The sequence below is a fragment of the Centrocercus urophasianus genome, unplaced genomic scaffold (assembly GCF_019232065.1).
Source record: "Centrocercus urophasianus isolate 14NV4802_14NV808 unplaced genomic scaffold, USGS_Curo_1.0 seq_19, whole genome shotgun sequence".
In the NCBI taxonomy this organism is placed as follows: domain Eukaryota; kingdom Metazoa; phylum Chordata; class Aves; order Galliformes; family Phasianidae; genus Centrocercus; species Centrocercus urophasianus.
In genome coordinates this window covers 533596-545175 of record NW_024884744.1, presented here as the reverse complement: position 1 = coordinate 545175, position 11580 = coordinate 533596, and the positions used below count along the sequence as shown (strand labels likewise).

At 56.6% G+C, this 11580-nt stretch overlaps 1 protein-coding gene across 1 annotated transcript; it reads right to left on the bottom strand.

Annotated features, from left to right (window-relative positions):
• Nucleotides 1-9664: 9664 nt before the first annotated feature.
• On the bottom strand, nucleotides 9665-11548 carry P2RY1 (purinergic receptor P2Y1). Its single transcript, XM_042820829.1, has 2 exons — nucleotides 11462-11548; nucleotides 9665-11260 (listed from the first exon to the last, which is right to left on the bottom strand). The coding sequence occupies exon 2, from the start codon at nucleotides 11190-11192 to the stop codon at nucleotides 10104-10106; it is 1089 nt and encodes a 362-aa protein (XP_042676763.1). The 5' UTR covers nucleotides 11193-11260; nucleotides 11462-11548; the 3' UTR covers nucleotides 9665-10103.
• Nucleotides 11549-11580: the final 32 nt, after the last annotated feature.

The window sequence follows — 11580 nt, the reverse complement described above, 5'->3', positions numbered from 1 at the left end:
GCTACCGTATAGAATTAAACCTCTTTCAGTTTTAATGGCACTAATCAGCTTAGCGCAGTGACAGGCACAGTGAGGTGTGGGGTGATGCAGGGAACCCCATCCCTGCGCTGTGCCCCACAGTGGGCTGGGTGCCCACACCGCCCGCACTGTGCCCAACACATGGCTCAGTTCAGTCCCATCAGGTGCCATCAGTTCTCTGGTGCCTTCAGCACACAGCAGACCTGCGGGCTGCATGGGGACCAACAGGGGATACCGCAGTCCAAGACAGCCAGCCCGCTTCTGGAGGTGTGGAACCGCATTTCCAGCAAGCAGCCAAAACGCTCTGAGTGCCAGGTGAGCACAGGAGCAGGCAGTGCCCAGTGCTCAGTCCATGCTGGGGTTCACAGCACAGCAGTGTGTGCCCACACCAGCAGCGATGTGGGTGGGAGTGGTGGAGAGAGAGAGAAAATAACACAAAGCTTTCTGCTTCCCGAGGGGGTGTGCAATGTGGTGTTTAGGGGACGAAGATGCTGATTAATTTGAACAGGCAGACAAAGACCCTGACATCAATTAAATGCTGCTGATGAGGTGAGGTCAGTGGTAATTACAACCTGCTCCTACCTTCATGTGCTGCAGTGTTGTTTAATCTTTGTGTTGAAAAGCTTTTCGTTGAAATGATGTGGTATGATAATTTCCTACAGTGTCCCGCTTCTAATTAAGTGGTTGGAAATGTGGTGGGCTGCACTTCATCACCTCAGCTTCACATAAGGCCTTGCTAAAGAAATACCCTCAGTTTTAGCTCCGATTATTGCTAACCCATGGCTGTTTGGGCAGTGCAGGGCACAGGGCACACACTGCCCGGGGGTGCCACGGGGTCTGGGGGGAATGCTTTCTGTGGGATGGAGCAGCAGGGCCGTGCTGCATGCTGGAAGTGCTCCGGGTGCTGCTCAGCAATGAGTTGCCACCCAGGTGTGGCCGGTGGTGTTGGTCTGTCTGCACCACTGATGACCAGGGCTGCCAACAGCTGCTGCTTTCTGCATGTGCTGTGCTCACTGCTCATGTGGAGGGTGCTGCACGATGCAGGTGCCGCACACTGTGGGCGCAGTGCTCAGGATGTGCATGCAGCCGAGGCGGACAGATGCTCTCCAGCCACGTGCTGGGGCTCTCTGTGACCATGGGCCACCCCACAGCTCCCCGCATGGCTGCAGCCGGGGCCGGAGGTGCAGCAGGGATGAAGGCTCTGCCTGCAGCTCGCTCCAGCTCCTGCCTCCAGCAGTGGGACACCAGGCTGAATGCCACCTGCAGTGCTGCCACTGCAGCAGCACTGACCCCATGGTTGGGTCAGGAGGACAGAATCACAGCCAGTGCCAAGAGAGGCGTGAAAGGAAACGAGCTGCATCCCACGCGCTGCTCCCCTTCGAACAGTGTGGTTTTTTGCTCCGGGGGCATGGATAAACCCTGCAAGCACTCAAGCACTGCCACTCCCAGGGCCATGTCCCTGCACAGAGCCTGCTGCTGTGCTGCTTGCCAGCCCCAGCCTGGTTGCCTCTCCCAGAGCTCAGCAGCTTTGCTTTGCTGGGAGCGCCCCTCTGCTCTGCGTGAGTGCGTGGTGCAAGGCAGGCAGCTCCCAGCCATGCCCTGTCCTGCAGCTGCCTGCCTGCTGCTGCAGCCCTGACCCTTCTTGTGCCAGAGCTGCCTATCACAAGGTTGCATCTACTTCTTTTTGCATTAACATCTGCAAATGGCAAATTGCAGCCCACGAGGAAAGCAGCAGGCTGGAGATCAGCTGACAGTTTGCAATCTGATGATGAAAGCATGTATTTATGAGGGAAGGAAGTGGTGCCAGCCCCGATGTATGGTTGCTGTGCAGCAGGGAACAGGGGTGCATGGAACCTTTCTGTCTTTCCTTTGCTGCAGCTGACATTTCCTTAAATCCCAGCAGTGACATCAGTGCCAGCACAGGCATTCCACTTCTTTTTCTTTGCCACACTTGTTGGAGGGATGAGGCACAGTAACAGCTTCCTGGATTTGGAGCCTATGAACACAGCGTCACATGTGAACCACTTCCAAAGCAAAGAATGTGAAAAGCCCCAGCAGCCCAACACCCTTCCCCATATGCTCTATAGAGCAGCTCTGTTTACAGCATGAGCTGGCAAATATCATGTAATATAGCTAATAGTTAGATGACACTGAGGGGTGACTCACTTGGAGTGGTCTCATGCATATTTCTGCCCCTGGAAGCTCACAAGTTGGGGCGGGTAGAGGTGCACCAGCTCTGTGCCTGCCCCTGGGTGAGGGCCCCGGGCACAGCGCTGTGCTATGGTGCTGTGACGTGGTGCTGTGACGTGGTGCTGTGACGTGGTGCTGTGATGTGGTGCTGTGACGTGGTGCTGTGACACAGTGTGGACATTCCTGCAGCCGCAGCATCAGCTCCGTGGTTACAGGGAGCGGTGATGCCGTGTGGGCCATCATGCAGGACTGGACCCTGGTCTGCATTCGGTCGCTGCCGTTAGCCATAAGGAGGCTGTGGAGAAAGGCACAGACGGGCACATCTGGCTCCTTACCTCATGCCCCGGGGCTTCCCTGCACTGCCAATCTGCAGAGTGACTTCTGGCACTTGCTGCAGACTGTGTCCAGGTGTAATTGCTTTATCTTATTTGGAGGGGCAGAATATGACCTGGTGTCCTCAACAACTCATACTGGAGGGCAAGTGTGGCTGCTGGAGCACAACGGTGCATGGATGGATGTGGCTCCCGGACCTGGTGCTGCACCTGGAGCACAGCAGGATCCCATCTGCACTGTGCTCAGCCCCGTGCCGTGTGCCTCCCCCCCAAACTGAGCCGCAGAGAGGCAGCAGTCTCCAGCAGAGAAATCCTGAAGAACTCACAGCAGTGGCTGCAGGGCCGTGTAAGGCAGAGGGCTGCCTGGAACAGCACTGTGGCACTCTGGGTTCAGTGCTCATGGCCACAGAGTGGTGTTGGCATTGTCTCTTTGACCATTTCCAAGCAGTGGTGATGGGAACTGAGATCAAAAGTGCACAACATTTCTCCCCGTGTCACAGTGAGCAAAGACCAATGGGGCATTGAAAGTGGAAAAGGAACATAAATCATCACTGATTCCTGGCGTTCCACATATGTGCACATGCACAGATTTATATGCATGGATATATGTGTCCATGTAGCTCATGGTATATTTTTAGGTGCAGTGCAAACTGATCCTGTCCATAAGCTCACTGGTGAGATTGAGAAAAATGGCAGCTGAAGTCTTCTGTCTCTGTAACAACACAAAGAGCTGTGCTGGTCCAGAAGAGCAGCAGGAATTGACACAGCAGGACTGGTTGCAGCAGGATGCACGTGGCAGGACTTGTTGCAGCAGGCACACTCCTGCAGCCTGGGCCAGTAGCTGGTTTTGGAGCCAGCTCCCACCACCTTCCCCTGCACACCTCAGCTCACTGCTGGTACCACACACAGCCCAGCTCGCCCTGTGCTCTATTCTGGGTGCAGGGCACTATACTTAGGGGTGAGTCATCCCTCCCAGCATCGGCTGTAGGAGAGCTCCAAGCAGCAAAGCTCGGGGCAGCCTGGCCCTGGTGCAGGGCTGTGGGCTGGGGCAGTGCGGCCAGAATTGCAGCTGGGACACCGCAGCTGGGACGCTGCCCACCAGCCCTTCAGGTGCGCCTCCCTGTGTGTGCTCTAAGGCAGCTGCTGACACAGCACCGCCTGGGCGCGGCGGCTGAGCGGCATTTTGCATCCTTCAGCTCTGGGCAGCGGCTGAGGAACCCGCCCGGGTGCTCGTTGAGGAACGCACGTGCTGCTGGCCGAGCAGTGCAGATATCAGCGGGACGATACCGGCCCAACCGCACCGAGGAGCGTTCTTCCTTGCAGATTCATTCCCTGTGCAGAATGGAAGGCTGCAGAACATGTTCATTGAACGCCGTCCAAGCGCTCCGTCAGCCTCTCCCATCTGCTCTCAGTGAGGGCTGCGCTGCGCTGCTCCCCACTCTTGTGTCACCATCGTGCTGCTCCGGGCAGCCCCTGCCCTTCCTCTGATCCTCGCTGGGCTCAGTGCTGCTGGCGGTAGCTTTCTGCCCAGCAAAAGAGGGCTTGGGAGCAGTAGGTCGTTCTGGTGATTCTCTGCCTGCAGGAGGAGCAGGCTCACAGAACAGGAGCTTCTGCTCTCAATTGAGTCCCCTAAGTAATATATGAATATTGGCATCGTTTTCTGAAAACGTTTAACACCGGCAGCTTTATTTTTAGTGTGTAAATGTCAGCAGCAGCGTTGGATCGCTCTCATTCCCGCTGCTGAGTCCCAGCTCACGCTGAGCTCTGATGGGGGCTGACGCCCCCAGCTCCCACTGTGCCATGGAGGGGTCCTGGTGCGGGCCCAGGGGGCAGCCCCCGAGCTCTCACCTCCCCAAAGTGATTTTGTTTTAAGCAAGCAGCCTCCAGAAATGTAGGGCAGGAGTGGCTCCTGCCAAAATTAGTCCTTGTGTGAGAGCGTGAGCAGGATGCTAATGGGCAGCCGCCCGCGTGCAGGGGGGAACGGGGCTGCTTTCCCTGCCCAGCACTGGTGTCAGCAAGGCCTGGAGCAGCACACACACAGTTGTGGGCATTTTCTGCAGGAAGCTTCGATGCCACAGCCCTGGGACATGCAGAATATCAAACAGCTTGCTTCTCCCTGTGCCCGACGTGTCCCAGCACATCTGGGGTGGAGGGGAGCTGCAGCTGGGAGGGAGTGCAGGCAGAGCTGTGCCGTGCTGCTGTCTGCCCGGTGGCTGCCGCTCACAGGGGTTGGTACAGGAGTCTCCCAGGCCTTTGTTCGGGTATTTGCACAACTGCAGAGCTTCCTCCCCTGAGAACAGTGCCTGTCCTGGGTGTGCCAGGGAGCGGTAAAGCCCGTCCTGTGCCTGGCAGAGCTGTGTCCTTCACGGAGCAGCAGTGAGGATGGGGTAGGATTGAAATGGGGATGGTCCCTGCCTTGTGCTGCCACCCTGAGCAGCTCCATGGAGGTAAGCACTCTGGTGATGGAATTAGTAAAATAAAGAACAAGAGGTGTTGGTGGCAGGGAAGTACCTACTGTGTGAGCACCCAGCCTCGCTGTGCCCCTTCCTGGCACAGCCCAGGACATCTCAATGGGCTTCTGCTGCCCTCAGCACCCCCTGATCCCAGCACCTGCAGGGCTCACACACAGGATGTCTGAAGGGGATTTGACATTTCTTTTTAACTCTGTCAGATGAACTGCATCAGCAGTCTCCTCCTACTAGCAAAGGGGTTGATTATTTCTGCTGTGGATGTTTCAATCTCTGCCAGTGCTGGCTTCCTGCAGCACGCTGTGGGTGCCTGGCAGCACAAAGGCAGGGTCACCAACTCAGAGCAGGAATAAAACCACAGCATTTCCTGCTGCTACTGGTGCTGTGGAGTGTCCTGGGCTGTCCCCGGGCTGTGACAAAACCTGCATTGCTTTGCTTTGAATTAATTCACAGTTTTGAGGGCCATGCTGTTCCAGAAGGGGCCTCTGCACTAGTGAGGCTTTTGTCAGTGCACAAGAGCATTTCTCTGCATGTGACCCAAACCATGATTATCTGCAGCACCACCAGCACTGCCTGCACAGGGCCACACTGTGCCACGTGGCACACATAGCTGTGGGGCAGAAAGAAGCTCTAGGTTCCCTTCAGCAGGAATGAGCTCTGGGCTCTCCGAGCCCACACCGCACAGCGTGGCGGGGACATTTGTGTCAGAGCAGTGACAGCAGAGTGGCCCTGCACATGGCATTTGTGGCCACCAGAGCACCAGCATCAGGTGCCCACAGGATGGCTGTCAGGAGGCTTAGAAGGAGCAAAACCACATCTCGTAAGGCCACTGCCATTCAATGAGTCTCCCATAGCAAAGGGCCAGCAATGTAGGACAAATGAGTGACATCTCCTTTACAGCACAGGGGGAATCTGCTTGCTGACACCACTCATCTGTGACCAACCACTGTGCACAAAGGGGAGCAGTGTGGTTCAGCACACACCTTGGGGAAGGAGGCAAAGCCATGATGCTTCTCCACAGCTGAGGTGCATGGAAGCTGCCCAGCCAACAGCCAGCAGTGCACTGGGAGCTGCCAACCATGCTCTAGAACAGGGCTTCTGCCAGTGCTGCTCGGTTAGCTCAGTGCCTGTAGCACACTTACACCAAGGGGCTTCAAAGTAAAGCAGGTACAAGTGAAATACAGCTGCACTATGTGCCACACACCTGCAGTTTGGACCGCAGGATCACAGTCAGAGCCCCACATCAACACCAGCAGCTTCAGCGTCAAACACTTCTCAAAAACCAGAAGCCGTCCCCCCCAAAGCAGAGTCTGGGCCCCAGGCACCAGCAGCTCCCAGCTGTGCACGACTGGGGGAGGGCTGTGCTCACCTGGTCCTCATTAGGACAATCAGCACTAATAGGAGGATCTGGGAGAGTGCCGGCAGGGATCTGGGCTGGAGCTGCCTGGGCTGTGTGCTGGAGTTGGGAGAGGTCCGTCAGTCTCCTCAGAGCATCTCGCAGCACACATCCTTTGCAAACCTTCTATTATCTATTTTTAAGCGTGTATTGCTGTCTGAGGATTTGCCCGGGAGTGTGAGCTAATGGCAGGAGCACAAAGGCAGGAGGAGGCTGCTGCTGAGCCCTTCCCATGCAGGTTGCTAGGTGCAGAGCTGCGTGCTGCAGTGCTGGGCCACTAAAAATAGTGCCGGCTGCAGAGCTGTACCTGGCACTGAGCATGGCTGGGCTGGGCTGAAAGAACAGTTCTTGGTCACTATAATTATGCAAATCGGGATTTTTTTCACTACTATTTAATGAAAGCAGGTGAGTAAGCCAAGAAGCTTCAAAGCTGGAGTACTGAGAGGTAACGCGTCTCTGTGGGAGCTGCAAAGCCAGATCTCACTGGAGCTCCTCAGAAATGGAGCTCACCAACATCAAATCACAGAGCAGTAGAAAACAAACGCTTTCACAAATACCAACTCTGATGGTGTGGGGCTCAGACCATTGCTGCCGTGTGGGCTGGGATGGGGCCTGAGGTGCTCAGTGCTGCCTGCTCACAGTCCTTGGCCAGCATCTCATAGCCTTTGTGTTCTACAGAGTGGGTATGAAAAAACAGGATGGTTCAGCTGGAAGGGACCTGCTGATCCTCAGTGCTGTTCTATGAAGGTGCCTAAACTGACAGCAGAGCCTGTGTATGTTTCATCCCGACTTCATTTTGTATTAAAGATTGCTATGTGTGGGAGTTAATGGGCATAAATGAGAAGAAAAGCAGCCCCATGAGCAGCAGCACAGTGCAGCCGCTGACAGCAACACCTTCCTGCATGGATCCCTGCATGCTCAGCAATGGCAGTCCTAGGCTCACAGAGAGATTCTTACCTCAGGCTGGTATTGGCATCTTCTGCATTCATTAAAAGATTCCCAGATAGAGGAAAAAAAGTTAGAGGCATGTAAAAATCAGAAGGACCGACACAATGTAATGGTGATACAGGAGGGATAACGACTAAGGGACAAGCGTGATAGAAAGCTGTTGCAATGAAAAAAGGAAAGTGCTCACCCATCTCTGAAGATAGGCTTGCAGGGAAAGCTCCATAGGACAGGAATCTCCAACCAGATCTCCTTCCCCAGTGGCAATCAGGCCTTAAATGGGGTCTACGAGCGGTGCAGCCAGGCTTCACCCCTTCCACTCACACCACTGAACTGCCTTCACCTGAGCTCACAAGACTCACGGGTCCTTTCCCCGGGTTCTCCATCAGTGGCTCAGGCCAGGACTCAGCAGTTCCCACACAGAGGTGTGACCTGGAATCCTGGTGCATGGAACCCCGTTTGTAGCCGAAGGTGGACACAGAGCAGTGAGGGGAGATGGGCTCTCAGCTGGCACTGCAGTGAGATGAGGGGTAAAGGCAGCACTGCCCGCTGCCAAAAGCGCTTGCTAATTACCGGCTCCATGACCTGTCCGCCCTGGGTCGTTGCCCTGCAGGTGACGGCGGGGGCTGTGCCCACGGGGACGCAGCGGGGCAGGACGTGCTCTGAGAGTGCTGTGCTGTGGACTATGGGAGCAAAAAGGAGGAAAACGAGCCGTGTGAAACGCCCGAGGTCCTGCAGGGGCCGGGTGTGCCCTCACTGCCATCGGGAGCAGCGGTCCCGGCTCAGCAGAGTGCCGGCACGAGGCTCCGTGTGCTGCCCTGCCCGTCCACTCAGGATCTACTCACAGGTGTGACTTAGCAAAAGTTGTGTTTCCTACTGACAGAAAAGAGAGAAACAGCCCCGGGAACTCAGAGCTGCAGACCCGGTTCCCACCCAGAGCAGCGGTTCGGAGCGTCATCCCAGCCCCACGCTGCAGCTCTGCTCCTTGTGAACCGCAGCCCTTCCCTGTTGGTGTGAACAGGCTGCGCTGTTCGGCACTGTTTGTCAGCAGGGATTAATTAGCAATTGACCCCTGGTTGGGGTTCTTTTCCCCTTTGCGTTCTTCACCTTACAGTGCTAAATGAGATCGTAATGTTGCTTCAAGAAGCTGTGCTTCCTGAGCAGTGTTTAATTTATCAAGGGGCAATCCATGAGCTTAATTTATCTCCGGGTTACATAGAAGAGTGAAAATCAGGGTGGAATTGAGTTTATTATAAAGACGTTCTGTCAGAAGACGCGGTATTACAGTGACTTAAACATGCTGCCAAATTTCCCACTAATGCCCAATTCTGATATGAACACAGAACCACACTTTACAAACTCGACATTTAGTCTTCTAATAAATAAGTTCAATAAATAGGGATTCTGCAGGCTGAGCTGTGTGTCCGAGCAGAAGCTGCTGAGCACGGCTGTGACCAGGGCTGCTCCTGCTCCTTACTGGCTGCTCGAGTCCGTGAGCAACGTAGAGCCGTCTCACTCACCATGAAGACCGGAGGAACGAGGATCTGCTGAAGTCACCCCCAGCATCACACAGAACCCGATTCTGCACACCGAATCTATAACGTAAAGCATGCTTTCATACTGTTTGAGCACAATATTTTCAAACACGTTTCTTAAAAATATGAGAAAGCACTCAGACCGCCCATGGAGGAGCTCAGCCGCGCTCCGACCGCTCTCGCGTTACACAACACCTGGCTAATTTTAGATGACCTATTCCATGTTGGGAGAAGATGCACCGAGCAGTGGGTTTAGTCTGCGGAATATCGCAACGTCCTCTTAACGCAGTGATGTGTCACAAAACCGAGAAATCAGTTCCCTCTCAACTACTTCAATGTAGAACACAGTCCGTGTGTACGTTTTCATTTTGATGACTGTTTTCTTGGGAAGCGACAGGCGCTGCCGAAGGGCTGCAGCACAGCGGTGTTCCCGCACCCAGAGGGACGCAGGCAGCTCAAGCACCGCAGCCCCGCTCGTCTGGGAGCTGTTTCCAGCTCGCGCTCCTGGCGCTGCCCCGTACGAACCGCACGAAGAGCCGGCAGCGCGGCCCGGCCCGGCACCGACGGCCGCACAGCACTGCGTGTGCCGGGCGCTGCCGCCCCGCCTGCAGAGCGACCCGTGCCCGCTGCCCCTCCGCCGAGCCCGTGCCCCCGGATCGTCCGACGTGCGCGGCGGTGGGCACGGCTCTGCGGCGCCCGCGTTCGGCGCCGGTGCTGCCAAAGCTCCGGGCGATCGCCGAGGCCGGGAAGGAGCGGCAGCGCTCGGCGCGCAGAGCCGGCAGCCGCGCCGGGGCCGTGGGCAGCTACCAAAGGGGCAGCTCCGGGGGCCGTGCTGAGCTCCTCGTCTGCATTTCCTGTTTGCAAGGGAGGCGGGCGAAGATCCTTTTGGAGTGTGGGAGTCTGAGCCATTAAAACAGAAGCACTTTGATTGCTCTCTTCCTTCAGGGGATTTGCTTCATTTTACTTCATCTGACACAAGTCAGAAAGAAATGAGAACTCTGCAAGGAGCAGGAGAGCTGAATTCTGACATGTTATTCTCCACTAAGATTAAAATTCTTCCACTTACTGTGTTAAGCTTTTTCTAATCTTAGAAAAAGAGCCTTTATCTAAAATGAATGGGGATGGCAGACCATCCCGACACACGCGTGCGCAGGGCTGTCCGGCGGTGTCAGGATGCAGCGTTACTGCAAAAAGGAGTCCCCACACCTTTCACATCCGTTCACAAACTGGTGTCCCCGTTCTGCTTGTACTCTGTCAAAATATTGAGCGTCATCTCCTCGCTCTTGGACTGCACGTTGGGCTCGCTCCTCCGGGACGACTTGCGGGTGGCCCTGGAGAGCCGCCGGCGGAAGGTGTCCCCGGCCAGGAAGTAGAGGATGGGGTCGACGCAGCTGTTGAGGCTGGCCAGCCCCCGCGTCACCTGGTAGGTGGCGTACACCTTGTCGTTGAAGGCACACATCTGCGGCGTCTGGAAATCCAGCCTGGCCCTCAGGTTCAGGGTCTTCATCACGTGGAAGGGGAGGTAGGAGACGGCGAAGACCGTCAGCACGATGATGACCAGGTAGATGGACTTCCTCCGTAGAGGAGAGTTGTCCAGGTCCTTGTAGATCAGAGCTTTCACGATCAGCCCGTAGCAGCCGAGAATGACGATGAAGGGGATGCAGAACATGAACACCGTGGTGCACATGCTGTACACGAAGTAGCTCCGCAGGTACTCGTCGGCCGTGGTGTCGTAGCACGTGATGGTTTTGTTCCTCCTCACCCCTGTCCCCGAATAGAAGAGGATGGGCGCGATGACGGCCACCACCAGGGCCCACACCAGTGAGCTGATGTACACAGCGTTCTTCTTCTTCAGCCTCCCCAGCGACTTCAGCGGGTGCACGACACCCGTGTACCTGTGCACGCTTATGCACGTGAGGAACAGAATGCTGCCGTAGAGGTTCACGTGGAAAATGAACCTCTGCAGTTTGCACATGACATCCCCGAAGATCCAGTCGGTTTTGTTGAAGTAGTAAAAGATGAGGGCGGGCAGCGTGAGGACATACAGGAAGTCAGCCAGCGCCAGGTTGAACATGTACACCGAGATGCCGCTCCATGGCCGCATGTGGAAGACGAACATCCAGATGGCCACGCTGTTGCCCAAGAACCCGGTGATGAAGACGAGGATGTAGACGGTGGGCAGATAGTAGAACTGGAAGCCCGTTTTGGTCAGGGAGCACTTGGTGGTGGCGTTTCCCGCGGCCCAGCCGCCGGCCAGCAGCTCGGGCTGCGTCCCGTTCAGAGCAGCAGAGATGAGGGCTTCGGTCATGATCCTCCCGGCGCGCTCACGACGGCCTGGGGCGAAGCGGCGAAGGCTCTACGGGAACAGCAACGCATCTGGAAAAGGAGAACGAAGCAGGGGAGCACGGCGCGCCGGGCGGGAAGGTGAGCGGAGCCGCGCAGCCCGACACACCGCGCCGCGGCCGGCCGTCCTCCGCGGAGCGCAGCGCGGGGTGGGAGCGGTGCGGGGCACCCGGCGGCGGATGGCCGCTCCGCCCGCTCCGCGCTCTTCCCCCCACCCGCCCCGCGCCGCCCCACCTGCCTCCCTCGCCGCGCTCCGCTCCGTTCTCTCTCCTCCGCTCCCCGGCGGCGCGAAGCGGCGTCCAGCCCGCAGCTGTGCCCATGGCGGGGCCGCGGCTCCATCCGCCGCCTCACGG

What these genes read in the sequence shown, in the direction of transcription:
- P2RY1 (XM_042820829.1), bottom strand. Translation starts at nt 11,192, where the DNA reads ATGACCGAAGCCCTCATCTCTGCTGCTCTGAACGGGACGCAGCCCGAG.